Source organism: Harpia harpyja, chromosome 9, assembly GCF_026419915.1.
Source record: "Harpia harpyja isolate bHarHar1 chromosome 9, bHarHar1 primary haplotype, whole genome shotgun sequence".
In the NCBI taxonomy this organism is placed as follows: Eukaryota; Metazoa; Chordata; class Aves; order Accipitriformes; family Accipitridae; genus Harpia; species Harpia harpyja.
In genome coordinates, this window is record NC_068948.1 from 42,886,108 (window position 1) to 42,902,641 (window position 16,534).

The window sequence follows — 16,534 nt, forward strand, 5'->3', positions numbered from 1 at the left end:
AAATCGGGGCAGCTTGCAAAACCCGAGAAGGTAGATTACATATCTGGTGTTCCTGATCTGAGCAGGAAGCAACAAGGTCCACATCAGCACTTTTTAAGAGTATGTTATACCATTCAACTTGCACTTAATCGCCCAAAACAACCCGCAAGAGAATGCCGGAGCTGTACCGGAGGCAGGCAGTGGCAGGGAGAGGCTCTGGGCTGCAGCAGTGGTGGGATATTAAACTGCATCTCGGCAGAGCCTGCAGTCCCCTCCGCAGTGCAGTCAGTCTCGGCCTCCCGCACCACGAGCCGTAAAGCAGAGGGGGCTCCTCCGCCCCCACCGTTAGAAAAGAGGGACCACCTCATCCAAGTGACAATATAATTTTGTTTATTTTCCTTTAACACACTGCTGGTTAAAACTGCCAGACAGTAGATTTCAGAACATTCCCTCAACCAAACATCCTGGGGAAATTAAAAAATAAAACCGCTACCATGTACCAAAAATAAAATAACCCACCCCCACACCCGTCTTTTCCCCCAAACTAGTCCCTGCAAAGCCAATGCAATCAGAAATAGACATCTGTGCTTTTCACCCAGGGCCCAAGCTTGCTGCAAAACAAACTAAAAAAAAATGTCACTGCAAGTTGTTATAACACAAAGCAATGGACAGTAAAATAAAAAATCCTCCTTCAAAACCCTTTGTGCTGGTGACAAGTACACATGAAGATCTCTCCCCACACTGCTTTAGCCTTTACAGACAACTTAGACCTGCAGCTTCAAGTAGTTTGTGATGTGTCCTTAATGCCAACGGCACGGGTCACTTCCACGTGTCCCAGCCTACGCAGCCGGGCACTATGGAGCAGTGGGACCACCTGCCAACGCTAAAAGCTGCTACAACGATGGGACCCAAACATCGCTGTCACCTGCCCAGCATCTCGCAGTCCTGGCTACTGCCTCCTGGCACAAAGCACAAATCCTGCCTCTGCTCTCATGGTCTCCAGGGCTGCTTTACCAACCTGGCTGCTTCTTGAGTGGGAAAGCCGTGAACACACGCAGCCCCCGTAGAAACTGTGAAAAATTCAAGCCCCCACTTGCCAGCAAGTTTCCAGATACTGCTTCAATCCAGCGCCCTAGCTCAGGAACTGTTATAGTGTGACAGAACAGCCATGGTAGCACAGGCAAGCACATCCCCACTACACGTGACTGGCAACAACTCCAGGGCAGAGATCCTGCGTTTCCTAGAGTCACACTCTCCCCAGTCAAACTGGTTCAAGCTGTACTTTGCCCCTTGCCTTCAAATCTCCATCACACAAACTCTTTAGCAGAGACCTCCGATGTTTGCAAAAGATTATTCACATTTTCTACTCAGCCAGCACTGTTTCTAGGAAGGAGGAAAGCACTTCTGTTTTGTTGATTATTTTTCTTTTTTTTTTTTTTTTTAAATAAAGCACTTCTTGGGAAAAAAAGAAATCAAAACCTATCAATAACCTGCAGTAGCGTCCCACTGATCAGACTGGGGACAGTGCCACCCCATCCCTCCCCCTCCCCCATCTTCCCCCCAATCTCCAAAAATAGTATTTAATATACAGCAATAAACTCTGAGCAAGCCAGAGTCCCGGAAGACATGGACCTGCTTTCACCTCTCCCATCCAGCCTAGCACCATTTCAATGCGGCTGCTACTATACTCCTGGGACAAATCCGTTCGGATCCAAGGTGAAACGCACGTGCCCCAGCCCTGCTGGGCAGCGCACAAAGCAGGGGTGCAGCACAGGAGGCCTAGTCGTGTAATCACGTTTCACAAGCCTTCACAGCTCCAGCCTGGTGTTGTGTTTGTGCCGTTGAGAATACTTGTCTGAGCCTATTTGGGACTAGCCAGTGAAGACAGACTGGTGGAACCAGGCTGACGTTAAAAAAAGCATCCTTGAATTGTATTAGACTTTGGCATTTGTTGTGGAGATGCAGAAGCGCCAGTAGGTAAATTAGCTCAGTGCTGGCTCAGCTCCCATTTCCCTTGGATTCTCAGCAAGGATATTTCCTTCCCTGCCACATAAGTGCAAGCAGCAGACGGATCTCTCCCACATTTGAGCACCAAACAGAGCCTGAAACACTTGGTACTTCGCAGCTGCTCAGAATCTGTCTCACATCAAGGGCTGAAGCTGCTCTTGCTGGTCCTCTCCCTCCTCCTGCTGTTTTCTATCAAAGACAGGTCTGTTCAGCCCAGACTTCCCATATCAAGACATTTCCCTGGCTGTTGCAACCCCTTTTCAACTTAAAGAAAGGCCAAGAGAAAAAGCACAGGTCTCTGCTCCCTGTTCAAACCCGAACAGTGCAGTGCAAGCCCTCAGCAAGTGAGTTTGGGGGGCAGGACCCTCCAAGTCACACTCTGCACCCAGAAGCTGTAAGCACCATACAACTACCAGGACCTAGCCATGACTCACTCAGCTTTGAACTGCACAGACACGCAGGCACCAGACTGTCTGGAAGTTCTCCATCCTGCCTTCGGGAGATTTCTGGGGGAGACCAGACCTGAAAGAGCTCTTCCAGTTGTTCTGTCCCCTGCTAGGCTTTTTTTCCATTGACCTTGAGGGCTGGAACCAAAAATACTTGCTCACAGTCCTCTGCTTCAGCTGTGACCTCCAGAGCGGGCATCCAGAGATACTGAGACAATCCCCACCTGATCACAAGGGCAGGGAATGCCTGTCCCTTAGGGGAAAAAGAAAAAACAGCTCAGAAGCTCCTAAAAAAAAAAAAAAAAAAAAAAAAAAAGCTTCTTCTTCAAATAGACTTTTATTCAAAGCCTGATACAAAGGCACCAAAAAGAGAAGGAAATTCATTTGGCTTTCTGCTCACTGCCACATGGGATACTCAAAAGGGGCAGAGCTGTTGTTTTAGTCACACACACAGAAGAGGCAAATGGCCTGGCTTAAAGGTATAAAAGGAGGGACTGATGAGGGGATAATTAAAATAGGCTTTGGAACCACTACCCTGAGGCTGGATTCAGGCCCAAAACATGATTGACAGTGTCATCTCCCCTTTATGAATTGGAAGCTTTATTAAAATTGCCTTATCTGCCCCTCTCTACACAACTGCTGCAAGAACCAAGCCAGGGTCTGTTCTGACCCAGCTCCCCACACTGCTGCACAGGGACACGTGCTTCACCTGCCTGCTGCCAGCTGGAGGCAACAAAGCACAAACAGGCTTATCTCTAACCAGTCTCAGTTAAACAACGTCTTGGATATTCTCTCAAACACCCGTGCTGGAAAGCTACAGCCAATCCAAACTTTTTCTTTCCCTGGTCAGGACCGGGTACCTCATTACACACATCTCTCTGGCTTGCAGGTGCCAGACAGAGATGGCAAGGGGAGCCAGCCTGAGTATGCCATTCCCAGCGAGGTGCTGACTGGTTATCCCCTACCATCCTCCCATGTTCCCACATGCTTTGTTTGAAGGCTCCTTCTGAGGCAAACCTGTCTGGAGGGGATGGACCAACAAGAAAAACTGTTCACAGCACCACAACAGGGTCAGGAACTCCCCAACCACCAGCTTTGCAGTGACAAAGATGCACAAAACCAGAGTGAAAACAACTAAATTGAAGCCATGAAGGATGAACTATTCCTCCTCCCTTTTCTTATTCAAATAAGACAAAGTCATTTGAACTGAGCAACTAGAACACAACAGATCACACTCTGCACAGCTTTGCCTTAGGGCGGCTGATGGCACCAAATGGGTGCCCCGGCTGCCAGGAGAGGCAGGGATAAGCTATCCTAGAAGATTTGTCTCTGACTTTTGCACACCTAAATGCACACCCCTTTTCTCATGTTAGGCAAGGTGCAGAGATTACTGGGTGAGCCACAAGAAGCTGAGTGATTCCTTGCTTCAAGGATGCTCAAATAAAATGCAACCTAAAAGGCCTGGAGGAGAACAGAGAAGCTTGCTTTCAAGCCCAGGTTCTTTGCTTAACAAATCAGCGCAGTCCATGCTTCTCAAAACTGATAAAGATCTAAAGGTCTCTGTGCTCCAGTTAGAGCAATCCCAAAAACGCTGGAGAATCTCTGCAGGCACCATCACCAAACAAAACAGAGCTCATATTTATAAGAGTTTTATAAGTACTAGGACTTTAACAGCAGCTAGAAGGCAAAGCAGACAACTTCAAGCTTACCACCTTTTCATCCTAAGGTTTGTTCTTAAGATCTGCTCTCTGTAAAAAGCCCGTCTTCTCCTTCAACCATGGCAGGGACGCTCGTGCTTCTCCCAGACTGGCTGTTACCACTTGTGCAATTGGAGAGAAGGTAATTAAGGTCCTTGCTTGCTTTTTAGCTCACAGACACAGAACCAGGGTCAGGCCTATAGCAGTGATGTATGCAATCAGAAAGGCAAGGTTCAGTGTCACTGCTGCAGAGAGCAGTGCTTTGACACCTCCCCCAGCTCCCGTTCTGGAGCTACTGAGCTGGCAGCTCATATCAAAGCTTGAGGGTTAGAAGGAAGCCAAGGCTTCAGCTGCTTGGGCCCAGCAGAGCAGAAAGGCTGCTCCTCTGGTTTCCCTTCCAGAAATGAGGGAATTCTGCTGACCCTTCTCAGCTCAAAGAAAGGCTGAGCCATTGCAGGGGGTCAAACCCAAGAACAACCACTAGGAAAACTCAGGCCCAGGGAGGAGCAGCAGCAAGGAGGACACCGCTCAGTGCCAGCGCTCCAGGTAGAGACAGCACTTCTGAGAACAACAGAGATAGCATGAATTAAAGTCTTCTGTGAGCCCAGAGCTCACCAGCACTGAAGCTGACCCACAATGACCCAACCCTGCCTGGGACAGATCCTGCTCCAGCACACAGAACATCTCCCTCCCGCCAGCCAGAAGTGCTCAACATGTCAGAGGCCAAGACAGTGGGAAGGCAGCTCCTTGGGGCCTGCAGCTCTGGATCAGCAGGCGCAGTGAGGGCTTTCGCTCTGCTCAGCCTCTGTCTAGAAGCCTCTTGCAGAAATATCCCTGGGGTAAGCGGGTGACCTTGTCTCCAGTGTTCTGCTCACTTCCAGATCTCTGGACGGCAACAGACCACCTTGCTCTACAGTACTGAAATGTTGGACATCTGCCCCTTCACTACAGTGCCTTGATACGCAACAGGCCAAGCTAACTGAAGACACTAACCAACTCCACTGCACTTCTCACCACTGCAGGCAGGCCTGGTCCCTATGACAGGGAACAAGAGCTCACAGGGAGCATCCGCGAGGTTGCTCCACTCTGTCCTACGGCACAGGTTGTTCACAGTCATGGGGCAGGGATCTAACCGTTAGGAAAGTCAAGGAACAAGTCCAGAACCTCCTTTCTAGGCCATCTGATTCTCTACTTCTTCCAAAGGAGAGGTCACTGGCCAGAAAGGGCAAAACAAGGAACCGGGCTTAAAATGAAACCTTTGAAAAGAAAAAGATATTAAAAGAAACAAAAGCCATAATCAATACAGAAAACAAGTGCATCTGATCAGACGCTAACAACATCAGCCTCTCGCAGGCTACAGCAGAATCCCTCTGCAATGGATCTAACGTTACAATTGCCAAACTAGAAAAGTCTCTCCCGACTGGTGCAGCAAATCAGGCCAGATAAATCCCTCTGCTCCTGGCACAGCTTGCAGTCCTAGGAGGAGAACGTCTCCACAGAGGCTGAGCAGCTAGCTGGAGTCTTGGTAGCTTTATGCGGGCAAGTACCATACATAGTGTTGCACACATTCAGGGAGATGCTGAGCCAGGCTCTGTCCTCCATAGTCGTTAGTCACCCAACAGCACCACAACACTTCCACGCTCCCAGACAAAACGTGTACCCAGGCCTCGTTTTAAGAGCTGCTTCCCCGCTTCAGGAACCGTATTCCACCCAGCAAAGGCAGAGATCCTGCAGCACATGGCTTTCTCTCAGTGTGGGACGTGGCCCAGGACCGGTAGCATCAGCTTTCAACAGCCCAATACACAGGCAGCCAGGACTCAGTTTACTCTTGGATGCCCCAGGGAGGATCGGAGGCTGCACATGGTGCGAAGGGGAAGGCGAGGGCCTCGCTGCTTGCTGGCAGGGGGAAGGTAAGCTCCCTCTTACCTGGACCTGCTATTCATTCCAAATGAATCTTTTTTTTTTTTTTTTCCTTAAATTATGAACAATATGGAGAAATTGAAAGCAACTGTGTTTGGTCCAACTCCTTCCCTCCCAGCCCCTTGGCTGATGCTCTGTGGGGCTTGCTCTCACAATCGGCAGAGGCAGAAGAGGGTAGGAATGAAGACACCAAAGGCCACCAATATAGGAAACATGAGGCTGCTGTTGTCCGAGGCATATGGGTTTGGTGTGCGTGGGCCTGACTGAACCCGGTTCTTATTTGCCTGTTTTTTAACACTGGAGCCATCATCATATTCATCTTCATCATCATCTTCCTCTTTTTTCTCCAGACCTGGGTGTGGCTGCAGCTTTGGAACATCTGTTGGGCAAGACAAAAGGTTGCAAGGAGACAGGATGTAATCTGGGAAATCACCCGAGTCACTCCCTTTGCCTCTCCCCAATCCAGCATGAACATGGGCAACAGGGCACATGACACCACATCAACACCACGGCCAGAGCACCCCAGGAAATAGGAGCATCCTTCACAGAGGCTCACACCGCTATTTCTTTCCTCCATGATGCAAGAGCATCTAAAGACCCAGTCTGCAAAGAAAATTACATCCCTCCACCCCATCTACGTGTCACACAGGAGAAGTTACAGCACAAAAGCACACTTAAAGCCTACAGAGTCAGATACTGCAGCTGCTCAGTGAGACCTAGTCAAAAACAAGCACCTGCTGGCTGCGGAACCAGCAGATACAGGTGCAAACATGAACGGGAACAACTCTTTCCGCAAATGGTCCTACCTCACATCACTGCACCCCCCCAGCCCCAGACCTATCAGAGCAGCATGGCCCAACCCCACTCAAATCCAGTCCTCTGAGCCTGGAGCCTGAATTGCAGGTCCCACACACAGCAAGGTGCCACCTGGCCACAAGGTTACACACCAAATCTTCAGCTTGATGCTTTGGTCAGAGAGGGGTCCTAAACCTCCCCTGTTCAGGAGCTGGAGGGGCTCTAACTCCAGCACAGACTTACAAAGAGGGTGATGAAAGAGCAAGGACTTTACTAGCACTCCCCACTGCTATCCACAGGAACTGATATCTGGGAAAAAAAACACTGCCTTGTCCTCAAGCTGAGAAGGTAACACAAAGCTCCAGGTAAGAAACACTTAACTACTAGCTAAAACATCTCTGTAAATTACTTGTCTGCAGGGCTGCTGCTGACATCCAAGGCCAGAGGGAATTTATCTGTAGCTATAAGCTAAGACTGACCAGATGTGTTGCCTTCTCCTCCACCCCATATGCAGGAAGTCCTGAGCCAAGTTGATTTTTCTTATTCAAAAAATGACACAGCTTTGTGTACTTGAAGGAGTAGGGGGACACTACACGTCTATTTCACTCTGCAACTGCACTCTGTGGGAACTTGCTGAGAGAGAAACAGTTTTGGCAGAGGTGGGTCAGCAAGAACTATGATCTCATGGTCTGAGAAGCAACAGGCTGCTCTCCAAGGGGGAAGAGCCTTCTGGCTCAAAAACTGTGCTTACCTTCCACTGTTCCTTGCAGGATGTATAGGGCACAGATTTTCGGATTGTCATAGTAGCCCTAGAGAAAGCAAAGAAGGAAGTCAATGCTGCAGCTGTAAGGCAAGAAATATTCTTCCCACCTACCATCACCTCTCCTCCTCCAGCACACAGCTGTATCACATGGCTGGGGAAGAAGGGGAAAAGGAAGATCAGGGCTCTGCCCAGGAAAGCTTATTACCTTTACAAACTCAATGTGGAGCTTCCCCGTGAACGTGGAAACCTCTCCCTGGACACTCAGTTTCCCCTTTTTGATACTCATGGGAATGATCTCATCGTGAGCTGTGCTGTGTCCAACCCTGTCAAAAATGTCCAAGTCCTTCACCACCACGTGGCCATTCAAGCGAACATCAAATACCTTCAGGTTGGAAGAAAGGACAGAGTGTCAGAATGGATTCAGGCATGTGACAGTTGAAAGGGGAACAGAACAGGAAAGGTCTCTGCTCGTTATGCACTCAAGACTAGAAAGCATTGCAGCATGCACTGTCCCACCACACATGCTCCACTCCCTTGGGACGGATTCAGAGCCCAAAAGCAGCCAGGTGAAGACACTGAAGCATTAACATTGCTTTCAAATACCCTGAAACCTGCCTCCTCCTTTTAAAATAACCCCCACGTATGCTGTTCAGAACTGAGGAGAGCACAATTTTATTCTGGTTTATTCATACTTTTCTTTCACAGCTTCCTTTCCACCTACTGGCTGAGGACCTGCCCCTACCACCTCAGGGTGGCTGCGGCACACCACGCCCTAGGGAGTTAAGCCGTTTCTAACTAACAGTCTGCAGCAGAGTAGAGAAGAGGAAACAAGCTGGTGAAGGATACAGGGTTTGAAGGAGGTAAAATGTTGAACTGCTAACCACATCTGTGAATTCAGAGTGAAAGTCCTCCTCAGGGCTGTAATGACTCAAACTTCACTCAGCACCTGGGGAATCCCAGCAGAACCACATGAAGGAAGAGGAACCAAAGATGCCTCAGCCCTTCACTTTAATCTGAGGCTGCTTTTTGCATCCATTCTGTAAGCCAGCCCCACCAGTTCTGTTCCCTGAAATACTTCTCTGGCAGGAAGGCAGCACAGTGCTTAAGGAGCGGGGCTTTAAAGAAGCTGATAGAGTCGGGGGAAAGCCAGACTAAACCACAGACCACTTCTGTCCCAATTTATCACAGGGCTTTGAGTTCTTTGTGCTTCTGCTTCCACGCCTGTACATGAGGGATTTCAAAAGTGGACAAGGATTATTCTTCTCTAAAGAGCAATAAAGAGGGTTGAATTTAACTCTCTGCTTTCAGGATCAGTTTGAACACCTATCAAGTCTTACTACATTCTTAAAAATCGTTGTGAGTAGGTTATTTAACTCAGATCACTTCCCTGATTCAATCTCTGCAATACTTTCTCCAGCACAAGCATGCTGTCAGGTCAGGAACAAGTGTTCAGGGAAAAGGCAAAAACACTTCTCAAAGCCAGCACAGCCTAAACAGATCATAAAACTCTAGTGCTAGTTAAGTTTAGCTGCACATGTTTGAATATTTTGTAATGCAATTTTCCAAGCCAACTGTATATCTGGAGCGTGGAAGAGAGCTCAAAGTTTCAGAGCCCACGACAGCTCTAGGAACTAAGTTAACCATTAGCACCTTACTTCTCTCCCTTCTCCAGCACGTAAAGCAGCAGAGGCAACCTGCACACACACGGTCTTAGCCAGGAACTCGCATCAAAGAGACAAGCACGGAGCTGTTGCTTACCTTCTGTTGAGATTGTGCAAAATAGACTTCCGCAAACTTCAACACCAGCACATAGTCACCCTCTTCTTTGATGGGAACTTCATAGCCAAAGGTTTCCTCATTGTAACGCTCAGTCTGGTACAGAATCTGATCTTCTGCGTTGGACCGCAAGATTGGCAGCTTCATACCATAGTCAGAAGCTGGGTTTCACGCACAAAACAGTGAGAGGAAGGGTTAATTTCTGAGGCACACGGACGAGACACTTCATATACTCTTGAAGTGCTTAACTTCCTAAGCGGCAATAGCACTTATGCCCTTGTCAGACCTGTCTCCCCTCCTTGCTCTGACCAGGAGGAGGCACTACTGGAGCAGAAGCAGAGGTAGCCGAAGTCCTAGAACCCAGGCCCTGTAGAAAAACAGGCCTGGATGTGCTGCAGTTTAAGACACTGTAAACTCACTCGCACCGTTTCAGAAAGAAGAGTCTGTTTCACGAACAGGGCACAGAGCCAAAGGACTTGGCCATTGACTCCTGCTTCAAAGAGGAAAAACACCTAGAATATTTTTACAACAATTTCAGATTACAAACTCTGTGTACAAAAATGAAACAGTCAGCATAGGACTGACTTGACTCATTCATTCAACGGATTTGAAGTCAGCGGTCGACGGCATCAGGTTTAGAGACTCATCCTCCTCAAGTGAAAACCTGGGGAACTGCAGAAGGGTGAAAAGCATTAGACATCTTACGAAACCCTTTCTTCTCACCACAGCCACGCAATACCTGCCAGCTTGAAGACAGGAAGAAGGAAGCAAGAAAGACACACAAAGGTTTCAAGAGCACCAGCAGCTCCATCAGCTGCTGTTCTTACAGCCATCCAGCTGAAACGGGCACTGTCTGCAGGCATCTGAAGAGCCCCCTGAGAAAGGCCCAAACAACATTCCCAAATGGGACAGTAACTGAGAAAATAACAGAAATCATAAAATTTGCTTCTTCTCATTCATTATTTCACCACCTCTAGAGCAGCCCTCAAAAGACCTTAACCCAACTTGACATTTTATTGTGTCAGGGTTACTGTACGAATGCAAACTGATGCACACCTCAAGAGCTCAGAATCAAATAATTCCCTGGTGAAGCAGGGGCAGGAGGGAAGACTGTGGACACCATCTGCCCACTGGCACTTCAGGCAGGAGAAGTTGATCCAGACAAAGTTCTCTGCTGACACTTGCCACTTCCACCCCCATTTCCACGGGAACAGACACTGCATTGGCCAAGACAAAGCAAGAACTACTAACCCAGTGCACATTGCCAAAGATGGAGCCAATGCAAACGAGCAAGAGGAACTTAATGCCAGTTCTTAGTCTCCTGTTTCACACAGAGCTACTCAGGCAATCTTCTACTTCTCTTTACCACTTGAACCCAGGCGCAAAGGCTGAAGACTCTAATCACCAGAAATACAGAGGGTGAAAAAGTTTAGCCTGTCCTCCCACACTGATATTTCTGGCCAGCTACAGATTACAGTGATAGCGAACCAGGGACTCCACAGAAGTCAGCTCCTGTTAGAGGAAAGCCTGCATAAGAAGAAAGTCCTTTAATATCCAAGAAGGTAACTGGAGAGGAAGACCTGTCACCTGCGTATCAGAGGTCTGTTGACATAGCTGTGGAAGCGAGCCTGATTTTACAGCGCGCTTGGTGCGCTGAGAGGTAGCTCACCGAGAGACGAGCAGTACCCATTAAGCTGCGACTCAACTATGTTTGGCACCTGGCTATTCTGTAATTGCCATCAGCACATTTTGTCCTTTAGGGCACAGCATCTGAACCGAGGCGTGAAAAAAATGGTTTTAATTTGCCCAGAGGCAGTACAGCCTAGAAACACTATCCCTAGGTCGTTTCCTCCCAGTCAGCCACCTATTTCTGCTGTAGCCATTACATGCCTATCAACACAGAGAGGAGTCCAGAGTAAACTGAACAATGGTGCAATAAAAAGCCATTGAGGGAAAAGCAGCTGAGAGCTCAAAGGGTAAAGCCTCCGCTGTGCCTGGCACCGCTAGCTGAAGCGGGATTACTGTAACGGCCTGCTGTTCAGAGGAGACACCAGAGGCTTTCCCCAAAGGAAGAGCATGTCACAATGTGCTTGAAAAAGACTCTTTTTTTCTCCTCAACTCAAAAATAAATTGTTCAAGTCCACAAGGACATTCTCCTTCAAGTCACACATGAGAGGTCTGTGAAGGGAAGCTGACCTACAGCAATCAGGGCACCTTGTGTGACTGGGGCGGCCAGCTCCCACCGGGGGTGAAAATCTCCTCACAAACTGTGTTAGTATTTAAATGTGACCTCCCCTGTATCCATCGTGCCCAAACAGTTCTCTGGGATGGTAAGCAATGGCAGTCCTAGCTGTATAGCACAGGGCAATCCTCACCATCCTACATGGAAGCAGCGAAGGTTAGACTTAAAAGTCAACAGATAGCTCATCTCCTCTGCACTCCACCACTCACCTGCAACTGACAGCAGGAGCTGCTCAGCACAGGTAACTTTTCAAGACGTTTGTGAATCAACTAAGTTTTGGTGCACCAATTACCAGAAACATGCAAAATTCGTACAACCGGACCGGTTTCAAGGGGGGGTAGGAAAAGGTAACCCAAATGCAATATTAGTTCTCCATCCTGTCCTTACTGGTAGATAGGAAATTTTACTGATTCAGTAGTTAGAGCAGCTGATCATATCCCATCTGCCTCTACTTCTGCTTCTGTCCCTGCCCTGCTCTTGAACACCCTGCCAGGACTGGAGCAGTAGAGCAGACCAGCCAGCTGCACCTTTCTCCTGCCCGGCCCCAGCACCGAGGCTCCAGCAAGCAACCTGCCCTCCTCCCCGTTGGGACCAGTCTACTGGCGGCAGGCATCGCCCCGCACCGTGAGCGATTCGGCTGCGCAGAGCAGGCAATGCGTGTTCTCGCTTTACTGCAAGCGCTGCAGGCTGGGCTTCAAACTGGCAGATCTTGCTGTGGAAACTGGGGTCTTTCAGTGGAAAATGGGAAAAAAAAAAAAAAAAAAAGCAGGCGGCTGCATGCGGCCGGTTTGGCAGCCTGACCGCTCCCGTCGCCTTTCCAGCCGAAATTCCACTCCAGCCCGCGCGGAGCGACTTCCCCTCCGGCATTACACAACCCCGCAGCCCGAGGCCGGGAAAACCAGCCCGAAGCCCGCAGGGCTCATCCCGCCGCTACCGGGGCCCAGGGCCCGCTCCGCCGCGGGGGTGACGGGGGGGGGGGGTGTGTGCAGCCCCCAGCGCGGTCCCGGCGGGTGACAAGTGCCGTGCGGGGACTGGGCCGGCGCTGCCCGCGGGCCCTCGCTGTGTCCCCCCCGGGCGGCTGAGGGAGGGGAGACCCGGCCTGCGGGCCTGCCCGGGCCACCGCAGCCCTGCGGGGAGACACACCGACCCTCCGTCGGCGGGGCCGGGGGAGGCGGGACGGCGCCGGGACGCGAGTCCCGGACCCCCACCCCACGCCGCCGACACAGGCGGGCCTCGCCGCCCCCGGCGGACCGGAGCTGAGGTGGGGGGGGCGGGTGACCCGAGGGCGGCCCCACACAACACCCCGCCCCCCCCGCGTCGGGCTACCCTCGCGGTACCGGCGCCCCGGCCCGGCCCTCACCTCGGCCCACGCGGCCCTCGAGCGGGTCCTTGCGGAAGTGGATGCCGTTCACGTCCACATGGGCATCGCCGCCCGCATTGACGGCCCAGACGACGCTGTCGGCGAGGCCGCCCGCCGCGCCCCGCGGCAGCAGCAGCAGCAGCAGCGGCGGCGGCAGCAGCAGCAGCAGCAGCAAGGGCGGCAGCAGCAGCGGCGCCCCGCGCGCCCCGGCGCCCACCATCTCGGGCTCCCGGCGCCGCGCCCGCCGCCCGCCCCTTCCTGTCCGCCGCCAGGGGGCAGCCTACCCCGCTGCCGGGGCGGAGAGCTCGCCGGCCAATCCGCGCGCCGGAACGCGAATATTCATTTTCTGCCCTCCTGCCATTAGGCGGCCGGCGGCCTTCGTCTGCATATTCATAAGGCGCCGGCCCAATAGGCGGCGGGAGCGGGCGCAGCAGGCTTGGTTGAGAGGCGAGGGGACGGCGGCGCGCTGCGGCGGGAGGCGTGCCCGGCGGGAGCGGGCCGGCCCGGAGCGGGGAGTCGGTCCCTGCGAGCCGGGAGTGCCCAGGGCCGGTACCGCCCGCTCGGGGAGGGGAGCGAGGGTAGAACCGGCTCCCCCAGGAAGGAGCGGCGGGGAGGGACGAGGCTTCCCAGCGGCGTGTCCGGAGCGGGGACGCAACCCGGCGAGCTCCCCCTCAGCGCCGGACGCCTGAGGGAAGAGCCCCGCCCCCTCCGCCCCTCCAATCAGGGAGCTCCAGCGCGGCCGGAACGCAAAGCACTGTGGGACGGCGGCGGGAAGCGGGGAGGCTGCTGGGTTGCCGAGGCGGCGGGCGGCGTTGCGGCAGGACGGAGCGGACCGGGACCGGACCGGGACCGGGCCGCGACCGACGGGCAGCCAGAGGGAGGGAGGGAGGGAGGCGGAGGGGGGCCGTGGCGCGCTTGGGGAAGCGGCTGGGAGCGGAGTTGGGGGAGCGGGAGCTCCGCTGCCGTCGGGGGCGACTCCTCGTTACATCCCGGTAGTTTGGTGTCCGCTGTACTCTGAACAGCAACTCCCGGTACCGATTGTCTGCCTCGGCAAAACACGCTGGTTCCCCCGTTCGACCCTGCCGTGGAGCATGGGAAAAGGCAGCTACCGGCCTACCAGGTAAGGAGCGAGACAGCTGGGTGGTGCGCAACCACTTTGGACCACAATAATCTGCTTGAAAAGTAAAACAGCCAATAAAAGAGGCCGGGGGGGAGAGCTAACCGTTACATTGCCCGTGACTTTTCTCCCTGTGTTGCATTTTACAGGAGAATGTAAGATCCTGGGGTTTTTTTCTGGAGGACCTTGGCGAGGTCTTGGGAGGGCTGGAGTGAGACATCACAGATGGAGACTGGATGAGACTCGCTCGCTACGCAGTGGGGGAGCAAATAACTTAATGTTTGCCTCCGTGTTTGTCCTTCTGTCTGATCCCGGTGTTCCTCAAAGCTTCAGACACCAGCCAGGCCTCGTGTCTGTGTTCCAGTTGCCAACTGCATTAGCAGCGGCTGCTCCTAAGTCCCAATGACACTTTATTAATTTGAGACTTCCACAAAGCGTTTGCTTTTAGCAATAAAGACTTAGCACTGCAGATTGAGAATTAGACGGGTTTGTTGCTTTTGTAATGCGCTTATGAGGCCTCTTAACAGGACACAGCCTCGGAGAAGTGAGCTCAGTTTGGTGGGGGGTGTAACCACCCACCTCCTGTTCCCTAACCTGCTCTGCCCACGTCGGAGTGGGCCCAGACTGCATCCTTGCTGCTGTCACATCGGCTCTCGGGCTCGTGGTATAACTGGGGCAGGGCAGACATGGCACTGCTGTCTTCCCATGCCAGCACTGCTGCCAGGAAAGGCTTCCTGAAACTGCAAGGTGGCTTAGCAAACCATATCCAGAAAAGAAGTGTGAAACACACACACTTCACACCTCTCCAGATTAAGCCACCTCATGCTGGTTCCTGGCAAATCATCTCAGCTTTACAGACCCCAGCCCTGGCAGCATCTGATCAAATCCAGGCTAATCTCCCGTTTCCCTGCTGTGTTTGTGACCTGTTAGGTGTCCCCCACATTTGGTTAGCAAAGGAGTGCAAGCAGCCGTGGCCAGAACAATGCTGTCCAGTTGGTGAGGCCGAGGGAGGCCTCGTTAGAGCTCATTTGTACTGATTACAGACAATCCTCCCTAATCTCTCCAGATTTCTCAGCTTAAACTGCGATGCTCTTGGGTCAGGAGCACAACTTCAAAGCACGTAAACACTTGGTGTGTCACCAGGTTACTGCCATGAGCTGCAAAAGTGAAGTGGGAAGAGGGACGTTGTGAATCATCAGCAGGCCAAGGAGACAGCTGGGGCTGAGGTTACAAACAGCAATGTCCATGGGTGCGAATCCTCATATTTCCAGTCCTGAGACCCACCAGAGCAGCAAAGGTCCCGCCGAGGGCACACACAGCCCCTTGCGTGGCCCAGGTGGGCTGAGGCAGCTGGCACAGCAGGGCTTTCGCAGGTCACGCACACACACAGAATGGCAGCGTCGGCTGGGCAGAGCCTGGCTGAAACCCTGTTGTGCTTTTCAGTGAGCTGGGGAGCGTGAGTCTTGCGGCAGGACCTTCGCTGCCTCGGTGGGCGCAGGGGCCGTGCAGCCGGTGACTGGGGCTTCACCACAAACACAGCATCAAACTGCTCAGCCCAGACCAAATGTGCTCATGAGCAGGAATTCAGACATGAAGGGATTTACTAGCTAACATTTAGGTATGACCAAGACAGGTCCCTCAGCTGAAGGGGCCTCTTTGGCCGCAGACACGTACAAGGGCAGCTGGAAGCTAACCCAGCTCATCCCCTGCCTTGGGAGTGTCACCAGGGGCTTTTGTGGCTGTGCCAAGCCTTGGGTCCCTGTCAAGGGCTCCCAGGGCTCCTGCACATCTCACAGTGAAATATCAGCAACTCCTCCTTGAAAAGAGAAGAGTTTCCCTGAAAAGGAAGAGTTCTCCTCCTTGAACAGAGGGGAAAAACCCTCTCTTTCCCCTCCATCCGAGGACTCAGCCTTTTTAGAGGGCAAGGCACTGAGCATTGCAATACCTCCTCTGCCTCCCCCATCAGAGAATCTTCTAATAACTAGCCTGGATGATTATTTCCCAAGAATCAGCAGCCCATCGTGGAGCAAGAAGGATTAACTGAGCAGCAGCGAGTGAGGAAGGAACAGTGGCTGTGCTCATCCGAGTGCAGGAGGAGCACTCGCCCTGGCTCACAGTCTGGCCATGGCTGCTGGCAGAGAACGGCGGACGTGCTGCAATGTCCTACCCTGCCGCCCCTGAATTGTTACTTGCGGTCACCAGCAACTTGATGCCAGCTTGTGCCCCAGATGTCAAAGGCTCTGTGTGCTGTTACTAATCCACTGAGCCATCAGTCCCTTGATGCAGGCTGGATTTACACCAGTAACCTACAAGTGAAAGGCTCAGGGTTGTCTTCTCAATCCCTTGATCTCTCCTTGTCCCCTGGCAGCTGTGCCAAGATGTGTCTCAGTCTTGAATCAGTCCTGCCTGGTCTACCTACAACCCCGATCATT

At 52.2% G+C, this 16,534-nt stretch overlaps 1 protein-coding gene and 1 long non-coding RNA gene across 2 annotated transcripts; one reads left to right on the plus strand and one right to left on the minus strand.

The window, feature by feature from the left end:
• Positions 1 to 346: 346 nt before the first annotated feature.
• Positions 347 to 13,266, minus strand: MLEC (malectin). The gene is made up of 5 exons (XM_052795923.1): positions 12,986 to 13,266; positions 9,366 to 9,544; positions 7,813 to 7,989; positions 7,596 to 7,653; positions 347 to 6,428 (listed from the first exon to the last, which is right to left on the minus strand). Exons 1-5 carry the CDS (start codon positions 13,203 to 13,205, stop codon positions 6,199 to 6,201), a joined length of 864 nt encoding a protein of 287 aa, XP_052651883.1. The 5' UTR covers positions 13,206 to 13,266; the 3' UTR covers positions 347 to 6,198.
• Positions 13,267 to 13,871: 605 nt separating this feature from the next.
• LOC128145953 (uncharacterized) lies at positions 13,872 to 14,583 on the plus strand. Its single transcript, XR_008236635.1, has 2 exons — positions 13,872 to 14,105; positions 14,252 to 14,583. It is a non-coding gene; the product is annotated as an uncharacterized LOC128145953 (long non-coding RNA).
• The last annotated feature ends 1,951 nt before the right edge of the window (positions 14,584 to 16,534 follow it).

Bases quoted from the DNA above. Each gene is read 5' to 3' on its own strand.
- MLEC (XM_052795923.1), bottom strand. From the start codon at position 13,205: ATGGTGGGCGCCGGGGCGCGCGGGGCGCCGCTGCTGCTGCCGCCCTTG. The intron at 7,654-7,812 runs GTAATAAGCTTT...TGCTTTCTCTAG, and splicing joins TCCACATTGAGTTTGTAAAG to GGCTACTATGACAATCCGAA. The intron at 6,429-7,595 runs GTAAGCACAGTT...CTTGCCCAACAG, and splicing joins CCTGCAAGGAACAGTGGAAG to ATGTTCCAAAGCTGCAGCCA.